We start from the raw sequence: 12,598 nt of genomic DNA, 5'->3' as shown, positions 1-12,598 counted from the left end.
GCAAGCCGTTCCACAGGACTACATCCAGCATCTCTACAATCGTCTCCATGGGAGAATAGCAGCCTGCATTGCTGCGAAAGGTGGATATACACTGTACTAGTGCCGACATTGTGCATGCTCTGTTGCCTGTGTCTATGTGCCTGTGGTTCTGTCAGTGTGATCATGTGATGTATCTGACCCCAGGAATGTGTCAATAAAGTTTCCCCTTCCTGGGACAATGAATTCACGGTGTTCTTATTTCAATTTCCAGGAGTGTATATATATAAAATAGAGGGAAACATTCCACGCGGGAAAAATATATTTAAAAAACAAAGATGATGTGACTTACCATACGAAAGCGCTGGCAGGTCAATAGAAACACAGACAGACACATACATACACACAAAATTCAAGCTTTCGCAACAAACTGTTGCCTCATCAGGAAAGAGGGAAGGAGAGGGAAAGACGAAAGGAAGTGGGTTTTAAGGGAGAGGGTAAGGAGTCATTCCAATCCCGGGAGCGGAAAGACTTACCTTAGGGGGAAAAAAGGACGGGTATACACTCGCACTCACACACACACACATATCCATCCACACATATACAGACACAAGCAGACATATTTAAAGACAAAGAGTTTCAGGCATGTTTGCGGAGGGAATGTAAATAAAACTTAATGGGGTCGTTGTGGGGGTGTTGTGAGGGTGACATGGTATTAGAAGGTGGAAAGTGTAACATGAGGAAATGAAAATGAAAATTAAAATATATGGGGAGGGATAAAGGTGGACTGGAAAGTAACTGGAGATCTGGTGTGAAAAAAGGCGAAAAGGTGTTGGTTACAGGTGGGCTATGTTGGACTTGGGTTGGTAGACAACGATGTGCACAAAGGTTAGGTGGTTGTGTTGCCGCCAAAACACGTTAGAGGAAGGAGAAATTCGGGAAAATTTCGAAAAAACTGCGTGTAATATATTAAAAGGAGTGGTTTTGTGGTGGCAGATTATGAAAATGAGGCTAACAATTGTCTGACGAAGAAATAATGACGTTAAAACCTGTGGGAAGCGGCTAAAAATTATCAGTGATGTGGGAAAAACGGAAATGGAAATAAAGCGAAAGTTAGTAGAACTAGCCGAAATGGTTGTTTAAAAGGTGAAAGGAACTGTTTGTGAACTAGAAATGGTGGATTTTATAGCGGCGGTAGTGTTGGAAGCGGCAAAAAAATTTTTTTGGTTACGGTTTGGAAGTGGGTTACGTATTATTGAGTATATATAGGCGGGATAAAGTTGTATAGCAGATTACGGTAAAAAGGAGAAGGTGAATACAAAGTGAAACTACTGGCAAAAACAGAAAGCGAAAATAAGACGACAGAAAAGATTTCGAAATGCAACAGTGACAATAACAAACGTAATTGTTGGGTTCAAATTAATGATATCTATATAATAGAGGGAAACATTCCACGCGGGAAAAATATATTTAAAAAACAAAGATGATGTGACTTACCATACGAAAGCGCTGGCAGGTCAATAGAAACACAAACAGACATACATACACACAAAATTCAAGCTTTCGCAACAAACTGTTGCCTCATCAGGAAAGAGGGAAGGAGAGGGAAAGACGAAAGGAAGTGGGTTTTAAGGGAGAGGGTAAGGAGTCATTCCAATCCCGGGAGCGGAAAGACTTACCTTAGGGGGAAAAAAGGACAGGTATACACTCGCACACACACACATATCCATCCGCACATATACAGACACAAGCAGACATATTTAAAGACAAAGAGTCTTTGTCTTTAAATATGTCTGCTTGTGTCTGTATATGTGTGGATGGATATGTGTGTGTGTGCGCGAGTGTATACCTGTCCTTTTTTCCCCCTGAGGTAAGTCTTTCCGCTCCCGAGATTGGAATGACTCCTTACTTCTCTCTGCCATACTAGGAATTGTACTAGGTGGCGAGCAGTCACCAATTTTGTTACAACTAATAAAGATATATCTGAAGTATTCACATATGGCACTGGGATCTGTAACGGTCCTACCATTAATCATTATTTTAGAGAGACATTTTTCTCTCCATTTCACTGCAAACCCCACTTCTTATAACGGACCAAACAGCTTTAGATTTGTTTTTTGCATTTAAAATGAATGTCTTCTTTGCAGTCAATTTATTAGTTTAACTACTTTGTCAATTTTTCTGTATGTGCTTACACATTTAAGAAATTCTGGATTTCAATTACCATTTGCCTCTAGATGCAGCTTCCTCTTCTTAATGCTAGACACTCTACTTCCTTTTGTGACCCATGATATACTTTTATGAGACTCAGTCCATACTGTAGAAAAATTGTCATTTGTTTTAGTGTGTTTGCTGACTGACCATATGGTAGGCTTAGTTTTTTAATAAATATTTCCACATTTTCTTGGCTGAAGTTCCTACATCTATTTGTTGTGCCACCTAAATTTAAGTTTGATAGTGATTCAAATAGTGCTGCATAGTCTGCTCCTCCTAAATCTAAAATACATTTTTCTTTGGCATTGTATTTATAACTACTTACAATATTATCAATATATGTTGAAGTAGTTTTCTGCAACTCTTGTGCATTGGTCAAAATTTAGATTTAGTGCATTTATGGCTATCAGATTCTTTAAATGTGAAGCAAATTTGTCTTCAGTTCTTACATCTGTGTTGCAGTCAGCACATATAAATACACACATCAAAAAAGTTTTGCATCACCTCAGTTCTGAGAGTTCCAGAACCTGTACACAAAACTGGAATAGAGATCAACATAAGCATCATTTCTGCCCCACACATTGCATGTTGGACTACCATACAGCCAGACCTGTAGCAGTGGTGGTCCAGATTGCTGTACACGCCGGTACCTCTAATACCCAGTATCACATTCTCTTGCATCAATGCATGTAGCATACTATCCACAAGTTCATCAAGGCACTGTTCGTCCAGATTGTCCCACTCCTCAATGACGATTTGGCTTAGATCCCTCAGAGTGGTTGATGGGTCACATCGTCCATAAACAGCCCTTTTCAGTCTATCCCAGGCATGTTCGATAGGGTCATGTCTGGAGAACATGCTGGCCACTCTAGTCGAGTGTTACCATGAAGGATGTCATTCACAAGATGTGCACGATGGGGGCATGAATTGTTGTCCTTGAAGACGAATGCCTCGCCAATGTGCTGCCAATATTGTTGCACTATCGGTCAGAGGATGGCATTCAGATATCATACAGCCATTACAGCACCTTCCATGACCACCAGCGGCGTACTTCGGCCCCACATAATGCCACCGCAAAACAGAAGGGAAACTACACCTTGCTGCACTCGCTGGACAGTGTGTATAAGGCGTTCGGCCTGACCGGGTTGCCTCCAAACACATCTCCGATGATTGTCTGGTTGAAGGCATATGTGACACTCATTGGTGAAGAGAATGTGATGCCAAACCTGAGCGGTACATTCGGCATGTTGTTGAGCCCATCTGTACCATGCTGCTTGGTGTCGTGGTTGCAAAGATGGACCTTGCCATGGCCGTCAGGAGTGAAGTTGTGCATCATGCAGCCTATTATGCACAGTTTGAGTCGTAACACGACATCCTGTTGCTGCACAAAACATCATTCAACATGGTGGCATTGCTGTCAGGGTTCGTCTCATCGACAGTTCCTGCCTCTCTGTATCTCCTCCATGTCCAAACAACATCGCTTTGGTTCACTCCGAGATGCCCGGACACTTCCCTTGTTGAGAGCCCTTCCTGGAGCAAAGTAACAATGTGGACGCAATCAAACTGTGGTATTGACCATCTAGGCATGGTTGAACTACAGACAACATGAGCCGTGTACCTCCTTGCTGATGGAGTGATTGGAAGTGATCGGCTGTCGGACCCCTTCCATCTAATAGGCGCTGCTCATGCATGGTTGTTTACATCTTTGGGCGGGTTTAGTGGCAATAACATCTATCTTCAGGAATTCTGGAAACTGGGATGATGCAAAACTTTTTTTCATATGTGTAGTTTCTTATGCAGTTTTTCAGTTTGTAATTTATGTAACAGAGTTTCAAATTAACTAAGAACATACAGCTTATATGAACCCCAGGTATGCAATATATACTAATGATTAACATGTTACACTCTTTAAGTTTTGTATACAACTACTTTCAAGTTCTTCATTGAGATGGCTAAAATTCTGTCTGATTTCATAGTTTACTGAGGAATGAACTAATATGCAAGAGCCTCCATACCTGTTAGTTCTACAAAAGCTTGTGGCGAATTTGTAGCCTGGAAGTTCGTTGAGATGGTTGATATTTTCAGTTTTAAGCCAATGATAATTTAGACATATTACCTTTACTGATTGTTTCATACTTTCTAACAGAATTTGCATATCATAGAGCTTGCTGATCATTCCTTCAGACAGACCTCCAATGTTCAAATGCATAATGAAATTACTACTGCATAAATTATCAGGTAAAGCACCTTTAAAATTAGTTTGTTTACATGGTAAAGGAACTTCTACCTATGTATTGAGCACTTCTTCTGTATTGTTAGAGGTGGGCCAAATCCGACTGGGTTTTGCCCCTTTCACTAGTTTCCCTGCTAGCAGGCACTTAAGGATAATTTGCTTTTGCAGCTGTTTTCATGCATTATTTTGTCAACAGCCTTGTTTATATCTGATGCTAATCTCTTCTTACCAGATCAATTCTAGTGTTGTACATGTGTTGTAGAACTAAATTTTTCATAATTGTTGACATCAAGAAGTTTAACATTTTTAAATTTCAAACGGAAGTTTTTCATTCATTTGTCAAATTTCACTGTTTACGCAAGACCAGTCTGCCGGATCAAACGCCATACGCAGATTCGTTACTATAACGTTTGTAGTCAACAACAATTGCAAAATAAGGACCAATTTTTTTTAGAAATGCATTGGTCTCGTTGCAGTAAACATCGTTTGATCCCTCTATGAGAACAACACAGTTTTAGTAGAAATGGCACATTCTTGCTCGACACTGTAATCACATTTTTGAACTTTGCTCCAGGCTTAATAAAACCTGAGACACTTGCATTTTCTTTTGCAGAGTCTGATACAAAGTTTGAAACATTGTGTGCAGATTTTGTATCAGTTTTTGATAGTCAACTTTTGCACATAATTATAGGCAGGACAAGGGAGCTAAATCTTTCGAAACATTTATTTTTGACCACTTTTAAACTCTTGCTGTTCCCCAGAATTTTCCATCTGTGTTCTAAAGCAGCACATTTTATCTGTAATGCTTCAGTATCACTTTGCAAAACTTGAATTATTGAATCCTTGTCTCTAATAATGTTTATATATTTTTCACAGTTTCAGTTGCACAGCCATCACATGGTCATAAGTAGTCCACAGTCACCAATTTTATGTTTATTTTGCAACAGTTTTCATGAAACCACCATTTACAATATTTACTCTGAATACCTTTCCTGACTTTCCTGTCACACAAGTTACAATTACTACCACTTTTGGCTCATTTTTATCATCTTGTCGACACCATCTTGACTACTTTCAGTATCTTCTTTATGTCAGCAACAAACTGTCATTTATGACAGGCTGTGGAGTTCTGTTGGGGCTTTTTATGACAATGATAGAACTCTATATGCACAGTAATGATATGCACATATTTATGGTGATAATTTGACAACACATTTATGTGAAAGTGATGCAAAGAGCAACAGCTGGTAGGTTCGAGGAGTAATCCAAGAAAAGATCACTGGATCAGTGACGCCAAAGGCGAGGAAGTGTTGCAGAAGCCACTTCTCAGAGGCCTCTCAGTCTTCATAAGGGGGAAAGGATGGTAAGTAAGCTGTAGGTGTTGAGCCTACATAGTCACTGTGGCTGACAATTTCATAATAGCAACCATAAGAGCCTGCTGCTGCTCAAGGAGAGACTGGAGCACTGCCTCCATTGCCAGAAGAAACAAAAGAATAACCAATAGACTGAGCACACAGAAGTGAACGCCACACTCGTCACAAATTGTGTCATAATGTAAGACACAAACAACAGTATAGCCACAATGAAGCAGTTTATTCTTCTTCTACATACTAGCGAATAACAATTGAGGAATAGCCACATACACAGAAACAATCCAAGTACTGATACAATAAGTAAGAACATATGATGAGAGCGAGTGCCTGCTGCATAGCAGTAATAAAGAGGAAGGCTCCGGTAGATGGAGCGGGGGATGCCATGCCATGTACACAAGTCATGTGGCCCCTGCAGATCACCTCTTGTGGCCAGCTCGAGCAGATGCCATTGGCAGAATATTCTAAGTGTAGTGCGCTGGTGGCATTGCGCGATGGTGCATATCTAAGTATTATGTACAGGGTTATAGCAGTTTCTTCCTTAGCCATGTACCATCCTTCCCATCCAGGTAGTTCAAGACAAGATTCCCCCATGTCAGGATATGCATTGTTCCACCATTGTGCCAAAGGGCACTAACTGAAGCATACACATGGTCGTAGTGCTCCACATTCACTATTTACTTTCACAGAAAAACAAAAACCAGAACTGTGAGCACTTCAATGAAACATGAAATTAATATTCACAATAATGCTAGATCAGAATCTGAATGCCAAACACATGGCAGGCAAACCCAAATATTGCTGTAGTTTGTCTCACATAAGATATGGCCTGAATTACTTCATAAAGTGTTACTTGAATCACTGCTGCACTCCTGATTATGTCCAGTGCATTGCATTACATTACAAACTGCCCTTGCTGCCTGTAGATTGTGCTGCGTTGCCTCTGGTTTACAGACGTGTCGATCAGTCACCAAAATGTGCTTGATAGGAGGCAACCTCTTTAGCTCAAGTTGGAAGTTGACACAATACCCACTGTTTATATTTCTAGAAGACTGCCAGTGTTTTAACACCCATAGCTGGAAACCGTGGCTTGCCAAATCTTTATCCAGCCAGCTCTGACCAAGTTCCCTGAGCTGCCCTCCTCCTTTCTGTCCAGTTCTGTGTCCTGGATTCAGTGTCAATTGTTCCTTGTTTTCTGCCCTCTTGCCCCACTAACACTTGTCTCTTTCTTCATCTCCCGAAGAAGTATATAAGGTTCCACCCCCCCTCCTCTCTCTCTCTCTCTCTCTCTCTCTCTCTCTCTCTCTCTCTGTCTCCCTCCCTCCCTCTCTCTCTCTCTCTCTCTCTCTCTCTCTCTCTCTCTCTCTCTCTCTCACCCCCCCCCCCCCCCCCCCACACACACACACACACACGAAATGGCCAGCTGCTTATAGGTCCTCAGTACTCAGTAGATTTTGGATGGTGTGTTAGACCATAATCATATCACCAGATAGATACCACCATAGGTGCTAGAGATCAAATCTAGACCATAACTACCTAAAGATGAGCATTAAAGCCTAGAAGTGTATAATACATTATTTGCAAAACTATTTGTGACTAATTACAATGACAATTTTTCTTTTATAGCCTAATACTTAATACTCTAAATTTTTTCATACAAAAATATCACTTTTCAGTACTTAGCGATGCAGTATTTTGTCAGTAATAATCTAGTTCATACAGAAATGGATAAATATTAATCATTTAAGGTAATATTATGAAAAGGGATAAGCTTAAATGTGTAACAGCTTTTTCATTGTGTCTGTCTGCAACTCAGTGTCTCCTCTATATTGCGAGTATTAATCTATTCTTTTCATAATATTTTTATTATTCCATTCTGAACTTCCCGTTGTTTAAATTCTGTTATATTTGTTTTACCCCATGTTATGATTGCTAATGTCTAACTCTTTCCCATTAGTGCTAATTTAAAACTGGGTGCCATGTCAGAGCTCAAACTCAGAGGCTAGTTGTCATCCGTGGGCAGCAATTTCCTTCTTCTTCATCTTCTTTTTATTTTATTTTATTTCCTTTTTTTTTGGGGGGGGGGGATGTGGTTTGCATGTTATTCATTTCATTACATACATTTTCAATCTGTCTTGTGCACAGGAGGCATGTCAGAAATGTACATTATAGTTACAATAATTTTTACACCAATAAATAACAATATAACACTAAAACTATATTTCTGTGAACAGCTGTACACACTTAGTAGGGTATGTAACAAGTTGCATCAATTCAATCTAACAGTTTGTGACATTACCAGAGACTTGCTCGTGCAACGAGGGTCAGTGCACCTCATATTGTCACAAGTTCATCCTTCATTACTTTGTCCACTGAGCAATTGCATTTCACTATCAGTGCCTTGTATAGCTTTCTTTTCAGCGGACGTAACTTCATATCCATTAATTTGATCCTTTTTAATTTGTGATAAATTTTGATTCCTTTGTATTGAGGAACACAGGCATACAGCTTGTGACAGTTAATGGGAAGCAACAGTTTTTGTTTGTGTCTTGTGTCATATGTAAGAACAAAGTAATTTCCTTGAAATAATTTCTGTTTGATTAGTTGCTATAATAATTTCATAAACTTATAGGGATGGGAGAACTAATATTTGTAGGCTTCTAAATAACAGGCAACATGGTTGTTTCTGATCTACAGTGCGCATATTCCTAATGATATTTCTTTTTGTATCTTTAGTACTGATACCACATGAGCCAAGTTTCACCAAAAACCAATACCATACATACTAAAGGATTCAAGTATATGCTACTTTTTACATGTCCAGGCCAGCTGGAGTTGATAATATTTGAACTGCAAATGAAAAACTGCTCAGTTTGTTAGCTAGGTACTTGATATGTGCCAGCTAGCTCAAATTTTTATGCAAATTTTATCCTAAGAACTTGACTGAGTCATCATTTTCTTCTATATCTTGGTTGTTGTGAATAATCTTAACCTGCTCATATTTTGACTGTTCTCTTTTGAACTGCATCATGTGGGACTTAGATACGTGAAGAGACAACTTATTTAAAAGAAACCCAGTTTCTAAGCTAATGAGGATACTGATCAATGATTTGCTTGAGAAAACATCATAAGCCAAGCCCTCTCCATTGACAAATGATTAAAACAATAAAATATTTTTAAGCTCATGGTGCTCAATTTCACAAACCGATACTTTATTTCATGTGTTGCTGTGCAAGAAACTGCGTAACATTTTCTTTTATCTTTGCAGAACGGCCAGTGATGAGTGAAACAACTGCCTTAGGTGCAGCTATGGCTGCTGGCAGTGCCGAAGGAATTGAGGTCTGGGACACCACAGAGCTTCATCCAACGCTCTGTGATGAATTTAAGCCTGCTATAAGTAATGAAGGTAACTATTTTGAATAACTTTCAAGAAAAAAGTTTAATTAAAATATTGGATAAAATGTTATTTTGAAAAAAGGTGTTTCTTTCCTTTTATTGAATCATAATTATGAACGACTTAAGGAAGACAAAGCTTCTGAAATATTACTTTTCTCAGCCAGTGGAAACAATTTTTCGTTTTCATGCATGCACATTACATAAACAAAGCTGTGCACTACCCTACATCAATGTTTTTAGCCTATCCTTTACTCTCATTTCCTCTTTTCCTCACTCTTCCCCTCAACCAGTACACCTCCCCACTTTCCAAATATTCTCAGAGGCTTCCCCGCATATCTTACTGTACTAGTACCCTAGAATGTGGAATATCTGAGAGAGTTACTGGTAGCTAAAGCTCTGATTTGTGCTGTAAGTCATGCCTTGGTAGATAAATTAATAAGACAATGAAAATGATCAATTTTTGACAGTATAATGTAATTCGATAGATAAAAAAATCTACTTGCCAAGTGTCGGCATGAGAACGCACATTTAAAAATAGGTTTTAGTAGTTATACAAATTTTCACAGCCAGTGGCTCCTTCTTCTGGCAGAAGGGTTGAAAGGGGAGGAAGAGGGGTGAAGGGAAAGAAACTGGAGAGCTTTAGGAAAGAGGGAGGGGGAGGGGGAGTCACCCAGAATCCCGGGTCAGGGGACACTTACTGCTTGGGATGAGAAGGAAGTCTTTCTTTCTCATCCCATCCAGTAAGTCTCCACTGACCCGAAGTTCTGGATGACTTTTCTGAACTCTACCCCTTTTTCTAAAGCTCTCCAGTTCCTTTCCCTTCACGCACTCTTCCTTCCCCTTCCACCCTTCTGCTAGAAGAAGGAGCCACTAGCTCTGAAAGCTTGCATAAGTAAAACCATTTTTTATATGCGTGTTCTCCTGCCGCCACTTGATGAGTAGATTTTTTATCTATCCAATTACATTAAGTCAATAAGATGATTGATCACGAAAGCAAACTGCCTAGTTTAAGCCCTGGTTAAGTGTTCATGTTTATCAGTAAGGAAGTGTTGTTACAGTGAATGCTCCCTGCAGATTTGATCTGCATGACTCTCTTATAACTTTCTTGTATAGTCCATTTCTTCCAGTACAGATTTTTTAGGTTAATTAATTAATTTATTTTTCAGCTGATTTGTACAAAAGGCTCAGTAGTTTATCGACTTCCTCATAATTATTTTTATGTACTTAATTAATATCAAAGACTGTAACCTAATACAGGTACAAAACTTTTCTGGTGTGACACAACAGACATACACAGAAACGGAAGGTGCTACAAATGCTAGATTTTGTAATCAGAGGTTGCTTCTTTCTGCTGAAAAAATGAAAGTATTTGGTGAATGAAACCATTTATAAATTACAGAAAGATTCTATACTCCCAAGACTCAGCAGTAAAGGACAAGAATAAAATCAGCAATGAACTGTTGATGACAGATAATGGTAGGGAGGAAAATTGAGAAGTCCGAGATAAGCGAAAAACAGACAAATTGAAGCACACATCAGCTGACAACAGGTAATGAAAAACAAAAATTAAGAAAGTTTTGAAAGAAATGTTCAAGGCCAGGAATGACATTAGAAGCTCTGATATCAAAAGCTAGCATTTGTCTACATGTGACGATAGTTTCATTTCAAGAAATAATGTCTTACTCATATTCTTGTTTAATAAACTCATTTTCAATATTTAATACAGAGATTGTAATATTACACACTTTCGTTTACAGAACGAAATCTTCGATATTCAAAGTGGAAAATGGCAGTAGAAAGAAGCCTTGGTTGGCAAGTGGCAGACTCAAATGATGAAATATAGATATCTAAATGGTAGATGGGATTGTTTAATGTGACCTAATATGCTTGTGAATCTTGTGTAGGCCATGAGATACCTGTAGTTTTCAACAGATAATTTTTTTTTTTTTTTTTTTTTTTTTTTTTTTTTTTTTTTTTTTTTTTTTTTTTTTTTGCAACTATCACTAAATGTCAACGAGTAAAGAAGAAGAAAAAGAAGTAGTTTCTCAGAGTCTGATTAATACTATGTCCTTTTCATATATGATGACTGAGCTTAAAGGTCTCTAGGTATCAGAGGAAATGTATTCTTAAGAAGCAAGCTAATCAGTAAGAATAGAATCTAATCAATCAATAATGTGATTCTCATTATCAGCTACTGCTACATCTAGTGCTAGACACACATGATAGTTTCTATATTTCAATTTGGTCTGTGTTTGTTTTTGAGATATGTTGTTTTTCAGTCCTACTTTTATTCTTATATCCATCTGACACCCAAGTCCAGTTACTGATTTCATTTACAATTATGTGAAACAGGGAGAAAATTAATAATATCTAATGGAATGGGGTAGGGTATGGTGTGTGTAACATTTGAGCACCGTTAAAAGAAAATGGAAAAAGTATTACAGATGGATCAGTGACAAAGTTAAACTGGCAGTATAAAAGTATAAGAGGTATGAAGATTAAACTCACAGTTTTTTTTACCATCATGCAGAATGGCTGTGAAGTATGCGGAAGATATTAAACAACCAGCCTCCCTGAGTTCACAGAGACTAATATCCATCCAACGCTTGGTTGACCATTGTCATATCTGTACTTTCCATGTGATAATCATAAATTACTTAGCTGTCAGATGATGTTGCGTTTGCCAAAGGTGAAGCTTTTCAAGAGATTATATGATAATGAGCTTACATTACTTAAATTTGAGGCAAACATTTTATTTCCTTGAATTATGCTTCAGTCCTCATATACAGATTTATAATGCATAGAGCTTTGATTTTTTGCACAAATGTACACTATACTGCATAGAGCTTGGATTTTTGTACAAATGTACAGATTAATAAAAATGTTGGAAAGAACTGTTTATTACAGCCTTATTTTTGGTTATAGCCTTATTACCAGATCAAAGAAAACTGGTATTTACTCTGAGTATTAATCTAAAATGGTGGTGCTCTTCATGCAGCAGTATGTGTCTCAAACTTGACAGTACTCTGGTAGTTGATTATGAAGAAATTGGAGTTCTTTGCAGTGCAAACATTTATAGCTTCACTTCTACTCCAACATATGATTCAAATTCATATAGTTATAAACATTTAACCAATGAGAAAAATATTTATTAGTGCACAATGACCGCAACTTTGTGTAAATATTAAATCTTTTTCAAACTGAAGTACATCCTTTGGACTTTGTGCCCTCCACTGCTAGAGATGTTAATTATATGAACAACAACTTTACATGACTGGTTTCGATTGTACCTAGCAGATAGGGTACAAAGAGTAGAGATAACACATACTTCAAATAGATCCAAACATTTAGTAAAACACTTACCAGAACCGAAATACATTAATATAGGGGTTCCGCAAGGTGGCATATT

General features: G+C 38.2%; 1 protein-coding gene across 8 annotated transcripts in view; it reads left to right on the top strand.

Moving 5' to 3' along the window:
* The window catches only part of LOC124795281 (glycerol kinase-like), a 179,157-nt gene extending 168,017 nt beyond the window's left edge, over positions 1-11,140 (top strand). For all 8 annotated transcript variants that reach the window (XM_047259232.1, XM_047259229.1, XM_047259230.1 and 5 more), the window contains exons 10-11: positions 9,062-9,199; positions 10,947-11,140. In XM_047259232.1, the coding sequence (XP_047115188.1) occupies positions 9,062-9,199; positions 10,947-11,032 (224 nt within the window). In that variant the 3' untranslated portion in view covers positions 11,033-11,140. The remainder of the gene's footprint in view (positions 1-9,061; positions 9,200-10,946) is intronic.
* The last annotated feature ends 1,458 nt before the right edge of the window (positions 11,141-12,598 follow it).

The sequence above is a fragment of the Schistocerca piceifrons genome, chromosome 4, assembly GCF_021461385.2.
Source record: "Schistocerca piceifrons isolate TAMUIC-IGC-003096 chromosome 4, iqSchPice1.1, whole genome shotgun sequence".
Classification (NCBI taxonomy): Eukaryota; Metazoa; Arthropoda; class Insecta; order Orthoptera; family Acrididae; genus Schistocerca; species Schistocerca piceifrons.
Note: the sequence above shows the minus strand (reverse complement) of the source record. Positions and strands in the feature narration are given on the sequence as shown.